Source organism: Lithobates pipiens, unplaced genomic scaffold (assembly GCF_037356315.1).
Source record: "Lithobates pipiens isolate NorthernLeopardFrog02 unplaced genomic scaffold, aLitPip1_a1.2 Scaffold_37, whole genome shotgun sequence".
In the NCBI taxonomy this organism is placed as follows: Eukaryota; Metazoa; Chordata; class Amphibia; order Anura; family Ranidae; genus Lithobates; species Lithobates pipiens.
In genome coordinates this window covers 2,829,660-2,843,253 of record NW_027507825.1, presented here as the reverse complement: position 1 = coordinate 2,843,253, position 13,594 = coordinate 2,829,660, and the positions used below count along the sequence as shown (strand labels likewise).

Sequence of the window (13,594 nt, the reverse complement as noted above, 5' to 3'; positions counted from 1 at the left end):
CTGCCTCTTATGCCTGCAACCGCCAGTCACAAGCATTCGTATTTAGGCTGGGTTTACACTTATGCGACATGAGGGGAAATTGAGGGTTTTCCCGAATCCAATTCACATGAGGGGAAATTGTGACTGCCTCCCAATGGAGCCGGTTCTCACATGCCTGTGGCGGGCACGGGGCGCGCTGCACAGGGGAGTCCTTTTTCTCAGTTTTGGGCCCGATTTGTCCCAGGAACAGACCCCTGCTGTGAGCCGCGTCTAAGGGCTCTTTCACACATGTGGACCGTTTGTGGGTTTTTTTTTTTTTTTCCAGGCGGACCATAACGGACGCTCCATGCACCTCTATGGAGCTATGGATGTCAGCGCTGACATCCGATCTGCTAAATGCAGATGGATAGAAATCTTATTTTCCATCTATCTATTGGATGAAAACGGACAAGTGGTCTGTCTTTCTTCCGATTCTCCCCCATAGAAATCGGCTCCGCTCCCCCATAGAGCCCCGCTCTCCTATGAATGAATGACTTGTATAGCTCTACCTATATGAACTGAATTGCCACTGGTCCATCTGCAGCTTTTTTTTTTTTTTTTTTTTTTTTTTTTTTTTTTATGCGGTCCTTTAACCTGTAGGGTCCCGACGCACTTACAACATTGACATACACATACACATACACATATATTATGGCCAATTTTTTTTTTTTTTTTGGACAGGGTCTAATTAACCTACCAGCATGTCTTTGGAGTGTGGGAGGAAACCGGAGTACCCGGAGGAAACCCACGCAGGCACAGGGAGAACATGCAAACTCCAGGCAGATAGTGTTGTGGTCGGGATTTGAACCAGCAACCCTATTGCTGCTAGGTGAAAGTGCTAACCACTACACCACTGTGCTGCCCCTCTGACCTCTGACAGGTCAGTCCCTGCACGGTGAGCGGGGATCAACGGAGCGATTCCCTGCTGAGCAAGCGGAGTCCTTCAAAACTTAGTGTGCACCCAGACTTGGATACCTTTTTACAATAAATAGAAAGTTTCCTTATTGGTTGAGGTCATTACCTTTATCACCCTACTTCTCCACCTGGTCCAATCAGTGAATGCTTTTGTATTCATTGAAAAAAAAATACAGGTTGCTATGCAGAATGGCAGCCTCTCGGAAGACTGCTGCTCACTATAGTAGTGATGACTACAACGCTTTGCAGCTTAAATGGGGATCATATGGATATGAGATGGACCAATGTAAGAATGTAATAACATTTTCTGCCCAATTTCAGCTTTAACTGTAAAGAAGAGAAATGTTTCTTGGGACATCTCGTGTCCAGAATGAGGTGAACCTGATATACTTTTATTCTACATGAATGTTTCAGGGTAATCTGCGTCCGGAGGATGCCCTCCAGGCTCTCATGATTTATGAAGGAAAGTTTGGCAGGCTGAAAGATGACCGTGAGAAATGCGCCAAAGCCAAGGAAGCCTTGGAGCTGACGGATACCGGACTCCTCAGTGGCAGCGAAGAACGTGTTCAGGTAGGTCTCGGTGACAATTCACTTCTATCGTTTTTACAGCGATCGATTCGTGGCGGCGGTAAGAACTGATTCCCGCGTGTCTCTTGGTCCACAGGTGGCGTTTGAAGAATTACAAGACCTGAAGGGTGTTTGGTCTGAGCTGTCCAAAGTGTGGGAGCAGATTGACCAGATGAAGGAGCAGCCGTGGGTGTCTGTCCAACCACGCAAGGTACCAGACCCTACCTCATCCACTCCTACAGAACAATGGCGTCCATTCATCAACGTTCTAACCAGATTTAATCATTTTACAGTTGCGTCAAAGCCTGGACGGGCTGCTGAACCAATTGAAGAACTTCCCTGCCCGACTGAGACAATACGCATCCTACGAATTCGTCCAAAGGCTGCTGAAGGGTTACATGAAGGTAGAGTGATGTCATAGTAGACTTGGTTGGCCTTGTATTGTGTTTTTTTTTATAAGGTGTTATACTGACGATTGTTTTGCTGTTAGGTGAACATGCTGGTGATCGAGCTGAAGTCCGAAGCCTTGAAGGACCGACATTGGAAGCAGCTGATGAAGAGACTGCATGTGAATTGGGTGGTGTCTGAACTCACTCTGGGTCAGATCTGGGATGTCGACTTGCAAAGGAATGAGGCCATTGTCAAAGATGTCTTGTTGGTCGCCCAGGGAGAAATGGCTTTGGAGGAATTCTTGAAACAGGTTATTTTTTATATTTCCAAAAAATAAAGGGAAATGCATGCTGCTTTACAGTAATGCATCATTTATTGCACTGTAAAATGTGCTCACCAGCAGCTAGTATTAAGATCTTGGTTTTTACATTGTTTTTGCTCCCTGTACACTAATGTTCAGATAAGGATCTGGGCAAAATATAAGCCAATTGGTTGTGCTAGAGCAGGAGCATTTGCTGTCATGAAAAATTCTAACGAGAAGTGAGCAGAGGGATGACTAGTCTGTATTCTGCTGCTCCTCTGTCTATTCCCAAACGGGACAGTGATGTGATCAAGCTATATTGCTTAAAGGAGAAGTCCAGCCTGAGCTTGTTTGGCTGGGCTTCTCCTCTGGGTCACAGGAATGTAGTTAGCTTTGCACTCCTGTGACCCGTTTTTCAGCAGAGTGGTCTGAAGTCCTCCCTCTGCTGACGTTACCCAGATCAGTCCAGGCACCGCCTCATCCCGAGTCTAAATCTGCCAGGTGCCTGGACTGATATCGGCTTCAGCCTCTCAGTGAGCTGCCCCTCCACGGCTCAGCGCTCCAGTGAGCCGTGGAGGAGCAGAGCTGCTGATTGACAGGCAGCAGCTCTCCGCTCAGAGCCGAGCCATCGACCATGGTCGATCGCTCGGTTCTTAGTGCAGAGACGCCGGGGGACAGATGCAGGATCGCTTCTATGCTGCCTCCACCTAGGCAAGTATGATTATGGGGAAAAAAATCCCATACTTCTCTTGTTTTTTGACTCCTCATACTTGGGTGGATGCAGCTTCAGTCCCCCCCCCCCCCCCTCTCCCGCTTGCTCTAAGACAGAGAACCGAGCGATCAAACACCAGTTAATCACCGGGTCTCTGCTCTGCCCCACCGCTCACTGGAGCGATGGACTATGGAGGAGGCGGGAGCGGCTGGTTCAGGCGTCCAGTGATTCGCTGAGAGGTGGTGCCAGTCCAGGCTCCTGGGTGGATCCCTACCATATGGGTGTCATCTCTTCCTGAGCCTGGACCGGCTTTGTGTGACGTCAGCCGACGGTGACCTTCAGCCCGTTGTCAGGTGAGAACAAACTGCACTCCTGTGACACGTAGGACAGCCAAACGAGCTCATAACTGCTGTACAGAAAAGTCAGGTCTAGACACAATTACAAACCCTTCAGAAAGTAAAAAGATCCCCTATGTGTTCTCAACTGTATTCCTCGTGCAGAGCGAAGGGTGAGCATTAGTTCCATCTGAAATGTATTTTTCTCTAAAGTCAGCAGCTACAAATACTGCAGCTGCTGACTTTGTCAAAGGACACTTACCTGTCCCAGGGCGCCCGCCATGTCCTCAGCCGATCCGTCCCCTCGGCTCTTCCGGGGTGCTGCCGCCGGCATTGCTAGCAGAGGGAATCGGGAAGTGAAGCCTTCACAGCTTAGTTCCCTACTGCGCATGCGCCAGTCGCGCTGCGTGTTCTGACTGGTACCTGTGTGGGGGATGTGGCGGATAAGGCTGCCATCTTTTGCGGGAAGTGGGAGAAAATACCTAAATCCAGACAGCGGGAGTTCCACTTTTTTTTTTTTTTTGGGTGGAATGCTGCTTTAAACTGTGTTGTGCTGGGAGAATGGTCGCCGACCACTCCTGGTCACATTGCAACGATCTGGAGCCAGAATGGCCTCCTGGTCACTGACAGTCTCTGATGAAGATCAGAATACACATTATTTGTAATGAACACAATTGCCAGCACTGGAATATTTTTGCCATATTACTTTGAGGATCCTTTCATATGGTACAGCTGATGTTCTGCCCCTGATGAAGGCCATGTATGCAGAAACACATGAATCCTCGGTATTGTGGGAAGATGATTCCATTGGCTGGTAATAATAGTCTTTGTATATTGTACTCGGTCTTGTAAAGAGGGGTTTACTGTGCCTCCTATATAGTGAGACGGAGGTTGGGTTAAGCAGGCAACCACCAATTCCAGGTGTCCATATACAAAGGTTTCTTTGGTCCAGAACCTGTTGACGTTCCTCTATAATCACCCTGTAACAAAGGACTTTTCATATATGGATGCGTTGCTGGCTGCTTTTGTCACTTTTCCTGTCTGAAGTGTATGGAAGGCGCTCAGCCTCTGCACAGAGATCTCAGCTCTAGTAATCCAGACCAGCATTGCTCATGTGTTTGAGCTGTGACCTAAAAAAAAAAAAAAAAAAAAAAAAAAATCCTCTAATTTCTAAAATGAAGCATGGTTATGGTTTGAATTGTGATTATATTATTGTACACGATTTATATAGTGACAACAGTTTACGCAGTGCTTTACAATGTATAGGAGGGACAAAACAATTACAGTACAATTCAATACCGAAGATACAGGAGGGCCCGACTCGTAAAGATTACATTCTAAAGGGAGGGGGGGGTGCAGAGAAATTTGATGGGGGGTGGGTCGGGGACAGTTAGGTGGGTGTGGGATAGGCTTCCCTGAATACATTAGTTTTCAGGCATCTCCTAAAGGTCAACAGGGTAGGGGCTGATCGGATATACCGTGGCAGGGAGTTACAGAGGATGGGAGAGGCTTTGGGGAAGTCCTGAAGGTGGACAGGTTAGGGGCTGATCGGATATACTGGGGCAGGGAGTTCCAGAGGATGGGAGAGGCTCTGGAGAAGTCCTGAAGGAGAGCATGGGAGGTAAAAGGGGAGCTAGAGAGACCACGAGGTCCTGGGAGGAGCGGAGGGGACGATTTAGGCGATATCTGCAGATGAGGTTGGTGATGTTGTGAATGGCCTTGTATGTTTATGGTTAGCATTTTGAAGTTTACACGGTTTCCCGTTTTTAGATCCGTGAAGTTTGGAATGCCTATGAACTGGATCTGGTCAACTATCAGAACAAATGTCGCTTGATCCGTGGCTGGGACGACCTTTTCAACAAAGTCAAGGAGCACATCAACAGCGTCTCGGCCATGAAGCTCTCGCCATACTACAAGGTAGGACTTTGATTTCCGGAACACCTCTGCACGCTTTTCCATGTTAACGCTCCTCCGCTGACTCCTTTTTTGCTGTCTTTTTGGACACATCAGGTGTTTGAAGAAGATGCTCTGAGCTGGGAAGACAAGCTGAACAGGATCTTGGCTTTGTTCGACATTTGGATCGACGTGCAGAGGCGCTGGGTGTACCTGGAAGGCATCTTTACTGGCAGCGCGGATATCAAACACCTTCTTCCTGTGGAAACTCAGCGATTCCAGAGGTAGCGCTCTTCTCCTGGTCTATGGTGTGTGTTCTGCTGGGAACAGAGTCCTGATTTTTGGTTCTTTTTTGTCTCGTAGTATCAGCACAGAGTTCTTGTCCCTCATGAAGAAGGTTACCAAATCGCCCCTGGTCATGGATGTCCTGAACATTCAGGGGGTACAGAGATCTTTGGAAAGGTTGGCCGACTTGCTGGGAAAGATCCAGAAGGCACTGGGAGAGTATCTGGAGAGGGAGAGGTCCTCATTCCCCCGGTAAGCACTGTTTGTATGTCAGTTTGAGGAGAGCTGGTGATGCTTTATTTCTGGCTGTATATTGTGGGGTCACAATCTGACCGGGGTGGGGGGGAGCAGGGGTGGCAAGTATGCCTAAACTATGGCTGTAACATGTAAAAAGGGTGTAGTTATCATTTAATGGTGGATCGCCAATAAAGGGGTAGTAAACGATCAAGGTTTGCAGTCTATGCATTAAGGTGAAAAACCTTCTATGGTGCAGTTGCCGCCACCCCCCCCCCCCCTTCCAGAGCCCCCCTTTACTACCGCAACCTGATCGGTCCAGCGATGGGGACAAGCACAGCATCTCCAGCCTCTTGTCTCGAGTCCTCATTGGATAGATTGATAGCAGCGCAGCAATTGGCTCCCGCTGCTGTCAATCAAATCCAGTGACATGGGAGCCAGGGGGTTGGACTGAGTCCTGCTGTCTGTGTCAATGGACGCAGCAGCAGGACTCGGGAGCGAGCCCGCACGGGTGTCCCCTTGGAATGCGGGTCTCCGAGGGGCCACTCGATGCGGAGAGGAGCCAGGAGCGCTGCTGAGGGACCCGCGAAGAGGAGGATCGGCACCAATCTGTACAAAACCCTTGCACAGAGGAGGTAAGTAAAACATGTTTAACAAAAACAAAAAAAACACAACCTTAACAACCCCTTTTAAACAAGGCATTCAAAGGGTTGCATAATCTATAAAAATAAAACTGGCTGGACATATACTGTATTTTCCTCATGGGGGGGATACTGTAAGTAAATAACGGCACCTGAAACCAATTCAGAATTCAGACCGGGGGACCCTCATGGTTTTTATTTCACACTTTGTAGGTTCTACTTTGTTGGAGATGAGGACCTCCTTGAAATTATTGGCAACAGCAAGAACGTTCCCAAGCTGCAAAAACATTTCAAGAAGATGTTTGCCGGAGTCTCAAGTATCATCCTGAATGAGGATAGCTCCATCGTTCTCGGGATCTCTTCCAGGGAAGGAGAGGAGGTACGATCATTAGTGCCTAGGCACTCTTTACTGGTGTTTCTGCATTGTAGATCTATTGATTCTTTTGAAGAATACGCAATCTTTCCACACTCTCTCCATTTGTTTTGTCTAAGCTGGCCCAAACGAACTGTTCCTCGCTTACCTGTGAGGCCGCTGGATGTGCTGTGTAAAGTATACATGGCTGCGGCTCTGTATACCACCCCGTGTTTTCCCGGGTGCGAGCCGAGACTTCTGTTGCATACCTGGAACACAAGAGCCTACTGCAGCGGCACTCGGTGCAAGCAATTTATTTCATCCATGAATGCAAAGCTTCCTCTGGCTGAGTCAGAGACAGGCTGATGTCACAACCTCTGGCTCGGCCAATCAGAGGAAGCTTCTGAAACTGATTGTATGCAGCGCCACCTGCCCATTGCAATGAATGGGCAGCGCTTCCGAATCGCCTGAAAAGCGATTTGGAAGCGCTGCAACACAGGCGTTTTTAACCCCCTTCTGTGGGGTTAAAAGTGGCCTACTAGCGGCCAAAAAGCACCGCTCAAACAGCGATAAAGCGCTGCTAAAACCAAGCGATGCTTGACCGCTAACGCACGGGCGACCCCAGTGTGAAAAGGGTCTAAGGAAAAAACTGACTACATCATCAAGTCAAGCTTTTATTGTCATTCTACTACACGTGAGAACATAGAAATGTCGTATCTCACAGGGCCACAGTGCTACATACAAATTAAACGTAAATATACAAAGAGTAAGAACACCGCCAAGAACTAAAAAATTTATTAACCTATACTTAACTGTACATATGTACTGTATATATTTTTTCTAAAAGTCTTTGTAGCAGCAAATCTTTATAAAGTGTGTCCAGTGCATATCCAAGAGTAAAAAGGATGGGAAGTGAGACCTTCCTGGTCACCATATATAGGTTGTAGAAGAGGTTTGAAAGAGTTGAGGACTAGGACTGTTTAGCAGTCTGACAGTCCTAGTTTTGATACTCCGGTACCTTCTACCTGATGGCAAGAGCTGGAAGGGATGGGTGGGGATCCCTCATGATACTGGTAGCTTTGCTGGAGCATCGTGTATGGAAAATGTCCAGGATAGAGGGGAGACAGACCCCAATCTTTCCAGTCATCTTCACTAGACGCCGCAGGGTCTTGTGGTCAGCAGAACTGCAGTTCCCGTACCAGACAATGATGCAGCTGGTCAGCATGCTTTCAATGCTTCCCCTATAGAATGTATTAAGGAGACTGGCTTTTTTAAGGCAGCTGAAAATTCTAGGCGCTACTGTGCCGCCTTGGTTAGTGATGTTGGTTGTCCAGGTAAGCTCCGAGATGTGCACTCCCAGGAATTTAATACTTGCTTACTCTCCACAGTCGAGCTGTCAATGATCAGTGAGGGGGGGGGGGAGAGAGAGAGAGAGAGAGAGAGAGAGAGAGATTATCAGACTTTTTCATTAAATCCATCACAACCTCTGTTTTGCTTACTAAGGTTGAGCTCAGGTGTGTTTGCATGGTCCATGTGCAGAGCTCGCCAGGAAGTCGGTGCATTGTTGCACTAGTCGCAGGCAGTGAGACATTGCCCCGATCTGCGGCTGCAGAGATCAGGACAATGTCTCACTGCCTGTGATTAGCGCAGCGCTGCGCCGACTTCCTGGCGGGCTCTGCATGTGGACCATGTGAACATGCCTGAGCTCATCCCTATTGCTTACATTGAAGAACAGGTAATTTGTACTACACCATTTAACCAGTTGTGCCACTTCCTCTCTGTAGAGCATTTCATCATTGTTGCTGATGAGGCCTTCCACAGTTGTGTCGCCCGCAAACTTGATGATATGGTTGGAGATGAACGTGGCAGTGCAGTGGTGGGTGTCAGTGTGAAGAGCAGTGGGCTGGGCACACATCCCTGTGGGGTAGCCGCGCTCGGTGTGGTGGTGCTGCAGCCAACATGGGACTGACTGAGGTCTTCCGATTTTTAAAAAGTCCAGGATCCAATTACCGAGGGGGCAGGTTGGGGCCCAGCGAGTTCAATTTAGTGATAAGTTGCTGAGAAATTATTGCATTAAATGCTGAGCTAAAGTCAATGAACGGCATTCTAACATAAGAGTCTTTCTGTTCTAAGTGGGTAAGGGCCAAGTGAAGAGTAGAGGATACTGCATCGTCCGTGGAACTGTTTGGATGGTAGGCAAACTGATATATGGGTCCAGCGTGTTTGGAAGACTGGACTTAATGTGATGCATGAATAACCTCTCAAAGCACTTCTTCATTATTGGAGTTAGTGCTATGGGACGATAGTCATTCAAACAGGACACAGGTGTCTTCTTTGGCACTGGAATTATGGTGGTGGATTTAAGAAATGTAGGGACAACCACCTGGCTCAGCAAAATGTTAGATATCTGTCAGCTGTACAGCACCGTCTCTCAGCACACGTCCAGGTAAGCCATCAGGGCCAGTAGCCTACATGATCAATATACCTTTTTTACCCTATGGGATCAATGTATATTTTATGAGTCGCACAATTACACCACACAGGATCAATGCACGGCTTGTGGAATTATAAAACGGGAAGTGCAGCTAAGAAGGGTTATGAAGCCATTGAAAAAAGACAATCTAAAACCATTTCTGTTCTACAGGTGATGTTCAAGACTCCGGTGTCCATCACCGAACACCCAAAGATCAACGAATGGCTCACGCTGGTGGAGAAAGAGATGAGGGTCACTTTGGCCAAACTGTTGGCCGAATCTGTGACAGAAGTGGAGATATTTGGGAAGTCCACGGCCATAGACTCCGCCACGTACATCTCGTGGATCGATAAGTACCAGGTAAGTTGTGGCTCTCCATGATCGATATTTTATCTTGCAACATGAGCTGTGTGTGGGCAATGTTGGGTGCCTTTGTTTCTGGCAGCGATGGTGTCTGAGATTTCTTAGGTTTTTGGCTTTTCTGTGTGTTGAGTGTTTTTGTTTTTGGTTATTTTTAGTTTTGAAATGATGTAGCTGTCCTAAGTAATGCAATAAAGGATTTTGCACAAAGTCTTTCAACTGATAGAAAAGAACCACTTGCTCAGCTGATCCTTGAAGGTTTTTTTTTTTTTTTTTTGTACCGCAACTCTGTTTCCACACCAGATTCTTGGATTTTGATTCTACTATGGAATGGTTATTTTATAATTTCCCTACCTTCAATTTATCATGGTGGTGCTACAGTAGTGGTAACGTCTATAGATGGCTGTAACAATTTTTTTATTTAATTTTATGTATAACAAAATATTTTTGCGTGTTCGAATAAATCGTTTTTTGATACAAAATTCTTTTGTTATTGTGCCTATGAAGTCCATAGTCCCCTTTCTACTCTTCAATTCTTATCCAAGTAGGTCGGTAGAAGATATTTGGCCATTTAAAAAGGTCAATGCAGTTTTTAAAGTACAGTGGAACTTCCGGATTGCGAACAACGCGGTTAACGAGCGTTTCGCAATGCAAGCTAGTTTTTAAAAATCCTGACTCTGTGAGTGTCTCACAAAACGAGCAGGATTCTGCACTGTGCAGTACCTTATTTGGCCAGAGGTGCGGTGGCGCCGGTGACACTTAGAGCCCCTCAGAAATACTTTTGTTTCCGAGTATTTCCGAGTCTCCCCGGCGCCCCCCCACCTCAATTGCATGGCCAGAAGTCAATGTGGAACAAATTATCTTAGTTTCCATTGACTTCTATGGGGAAAGTCGCTTTGATATGCAAGTGCTTTTGGATTACATTCTGCTTGAACGGTTTATGCTCGTTATCCAAGGATCCACTGTAGGTTTTAAACCCTGTACTACCACATTTACCACAACGCCTTTCCCCCCACAATGCCCGGTCAAGTCGTATAAAACCAAAAATTATATATATGTAAATGGTTTCCTTTTTGGTTTTTCATGTAGGCTCAGCTGGTGGTCCTGTCGGCTCAGATTGCCTGGTCAGAGAACGTGGAGTCTGCTCTCAACAGCATTTCGAATGGCGGAGGGAGTGACTTGGATCCCATGCAGGGTGTCCTGACCAACGTGAAGGCTACACTGACGGTCTTGGCGGATTCTGTGTTGATGGAACAGCCACCTTTGCGCAGAAGAAAGCTTGAGCACCTGGTAAGGGCTTTTATTACACTATAACGTGGCTCCAATTGTTTTGAGATTTTGTATATTAATATGCTTCGTATGGAACAGATTACAGAACTGGTGCACCAGAGGGACGTCACAAGATCTCTGATGAAGCTCAAGGTGGACAACCCCAAGTCCTTTGAGTGGCTCAGCCAGATGCGTTTTTACTTCGACCCAAAGCAGACAGACGTGCTCCAGCAGCTTTCCATTCAGATGGCGAACGCCAAGTTCAATTACGGGTTTGAATACCTGGGAGTGCAGGACAAACTTGTACAGACTCCACTGACGGATCGCTGCTATCTGACCATGACCCAGGCTCTGGAGGCCCGGCTTGGGGGGTCTCCCTTTGGTGAGTATATTGTGTGCCGTATGATGGGTAGTAATGTACAATGATGTGCTAACTTGCAGCTTCTTAACTCGCCTGTCCTGTAATCAGGTCCTGCCGGTACTGGAAAGACCGAGTCTGTCAAGGCCCTCGGACACCAGCTTGGGCGATTCGTGCTTGTGTTCAACTGCGATGAAACCTTCGACTTCCAGGTACGTTTAGTATTCTCTCTCTTTTGTAACATGAACTGTAACTGTGAATTGGATCTTTTTTGCTGTAACCTCTTGTTCTTTGTTTTGTAGGCAATGGGCCGCATCTTTGTTGGCTTGTGCCAGGTCGGAGCATGGGGCTGCTTTGATGAATTCAACAGATTGGAGGAACGAATGCTGTCCGCAGTTTCACAGCAAGTGCAATGCATCCAGGAGGCCCTGAGAGAGCATGCCAATCCTAACCGAGACAGGAGTGAGTGTGGTGGGCGGGGGGTGGGGTTGTGTTGGTTTTTTTTTTTTTTTTTTTTTTTTTTTTTTTTTTTAATTTTAGGGTGGATCATGCCTGAGGCCGGGTTCACACTGGTCAGTACCACTCTTACACGACGACTCCTACTTCAACTTGAACCGGATAGGATTTTGCTCTGACTTTAAGACTTGTCCTTTTTTGACCAATCAAAACAATCCCAGCGTGACATAAATTCCTTTATTACTGTTGCTGTAATCACCTTGTTGGATGGTTAAGGCGAGGATCCGACTTTGATCCGACTTCATTGATATTGAATGGGCTAAATTTGGACCACAAGTAGCGCAGGAACCTTTTCTAAAGTCAGACCAGTTATGACGGCTCTCATAGGGAACCATTGATTTGTACACATCATGCGATGTGCGCTCCCAAAGTCGGAGCGTATTTTTCACCAATGTGACCCGGGCCTTGGGTGTGCACACACCTTGTGAACAATATCCATTTTCATAGTCTAGTAACGCATCATATGATTTTTGTTTTCTTGTATACACAAGTGTTGTGTGTCTCTCACATGGAGAGAACAGTGAAAGATTACTTCTGATTTGTTCTCACCACCAAGTATGAATGTGCATGCACTCTGGAAGTAAACACTCCGACACATGTTCAGCTCGGTTACTTCCACACTTCAGTTTTATTGCAGGGCGGTGCTAATGTTTTATACACAAAGCATAATAGATTATACGTCATTACTATGCCAGTCTAATAAGTACATCTTATTGGCTGAAATGCAGAAACTTGAAGCTGGTTCCCTCTTCACTTCCGCCTTCTTCTAATGCGTGGATAACGGGATAGGCGCCATCTTTCTTGGTTCCAAAGCAAAGTTGGTTTACTATGTAATAAGTAAGGAGTTGCATAGAAACATGTATACACATAAGATTAGACATTTTTATTATTATCATTATGTACATTACATGCCTCCACAATATGACACATCGCATGATCAGCCAATCGGTAACTCTGCTTCCTTTCAGCAGGAAAACACCAAACTACACCTAGTTAGTGCAGACAGGCCTCAAAATTTAAAATTGATTCTAAAACCAGAAGGTTTTTTTTTTATTTATTTTTTAACCTTAAAGTAGTTTCACCTTGGTGCATCAAGGTGAAAAACCTGTTCTGCAAAATCATCCCCCTTTATACTTGAACCCAATCTAGTGATGTGCACGAGGGCAGTGGCTCTCGCCGCCATCTCTCTCCTCCCCTGGACAGCCATCGGCTCCCCCTGCTGTCAATCAAGTGCGGGGACCGAGCTGCCCGCTCTGTCAATAAGACGCAGACAGGGGCGAGCACATACAGGTTTCCCCCATGGAAAGCGGCTTTCCATTGTGGGGGGTGGAGCTTGGCGCACCAGCGAGGGACCCCAGAAGAGCATCGGGCTGGTAAGTATTGCATATTTGTTTTAATATAAAAAATAAATCTTTAGTGCATTCTATCCATAAAGATTGGAAGTGGGGGGGGGGACTTCCACTGTCTGGCTTAACATAAACTATTAACAAATGAAATAAAAAAAAAAAAAAAAAAAATTATATATTTAAAAAAAAAAAAAAAAAAAAATATATATATATATATATATATATATATATATATTTTAATTATTATTTTTTTTTTTTTTTTTTTAACCGCTTATTTTAAGCCAGACAGTGGAAGAGATGTGTATGTGTGTGTGTGTGTGTGTGTATATATTTTAAGCCACTGTCTGGCTTAAAATAAGCGGTTAAAAAAAAAAAAATAATAATAATTAAAATATATATATATATATAATTTTTTTTTTTTTTAAATTATTTTTTTTAATATAATTTTTTTTTTTATTATTTAACAGATTATGTTAAGCCAGACAGTGGAAGAGATAGAGATAAATTTATATATATATATATATATATATACATACATACATACATACATACATACATACATACATACATACATACATATATATATATACATATATATATATATATATATATATATATATATATATATA

At 45.5% G+C, this 13,594-nt stretch overlaps 1 protein-coding gene across 1 annotated transcript in view; it reads left to right on the top strand.

Annotated features, from left to right (window-relative positions):
* Nucleotides 1-13,594, top strand: part of DYNC1H1 (dynein cytoplasmic 1 heavy chain 1) — a gene marked incomplete at its 5' end in the record, with an annotated part of 100,148 nt that overhangs the window by 19,109 nt on the left and 67,445 nt on the right. Inside the window, 13 exon segments of the mRNA XM_077466658.1 lie at nt 1,348-1,503; nt 1,598-1,711; nt 1,794-1,904; nt 1,991-2,200; nt 5,009-5,155; nt 5,249-5,415; nt 5,495-5,668; nt 6,505-6,670; nt 9,288-9,476; nt 10,566-10,766; nt 10,845-11,127; nt 11,215-11,315; nt 11,406-11,565. Coding sequence (XP_077322784.1) covers nt 1,348-1,503; nt 1,598-1,711; nt 1,794-1,904; nt 1,991-2,200; nt 5,009-5,155; nt 5,249-5,415; nt 5,495-5,668; nt 6,505-6,670; nt 9,288-9,476; nt 10,566-10,766; nt 10,845-11,127; nt 11,215-11,315; nt 11,406-11,565 — 2,179 coding nt within the window.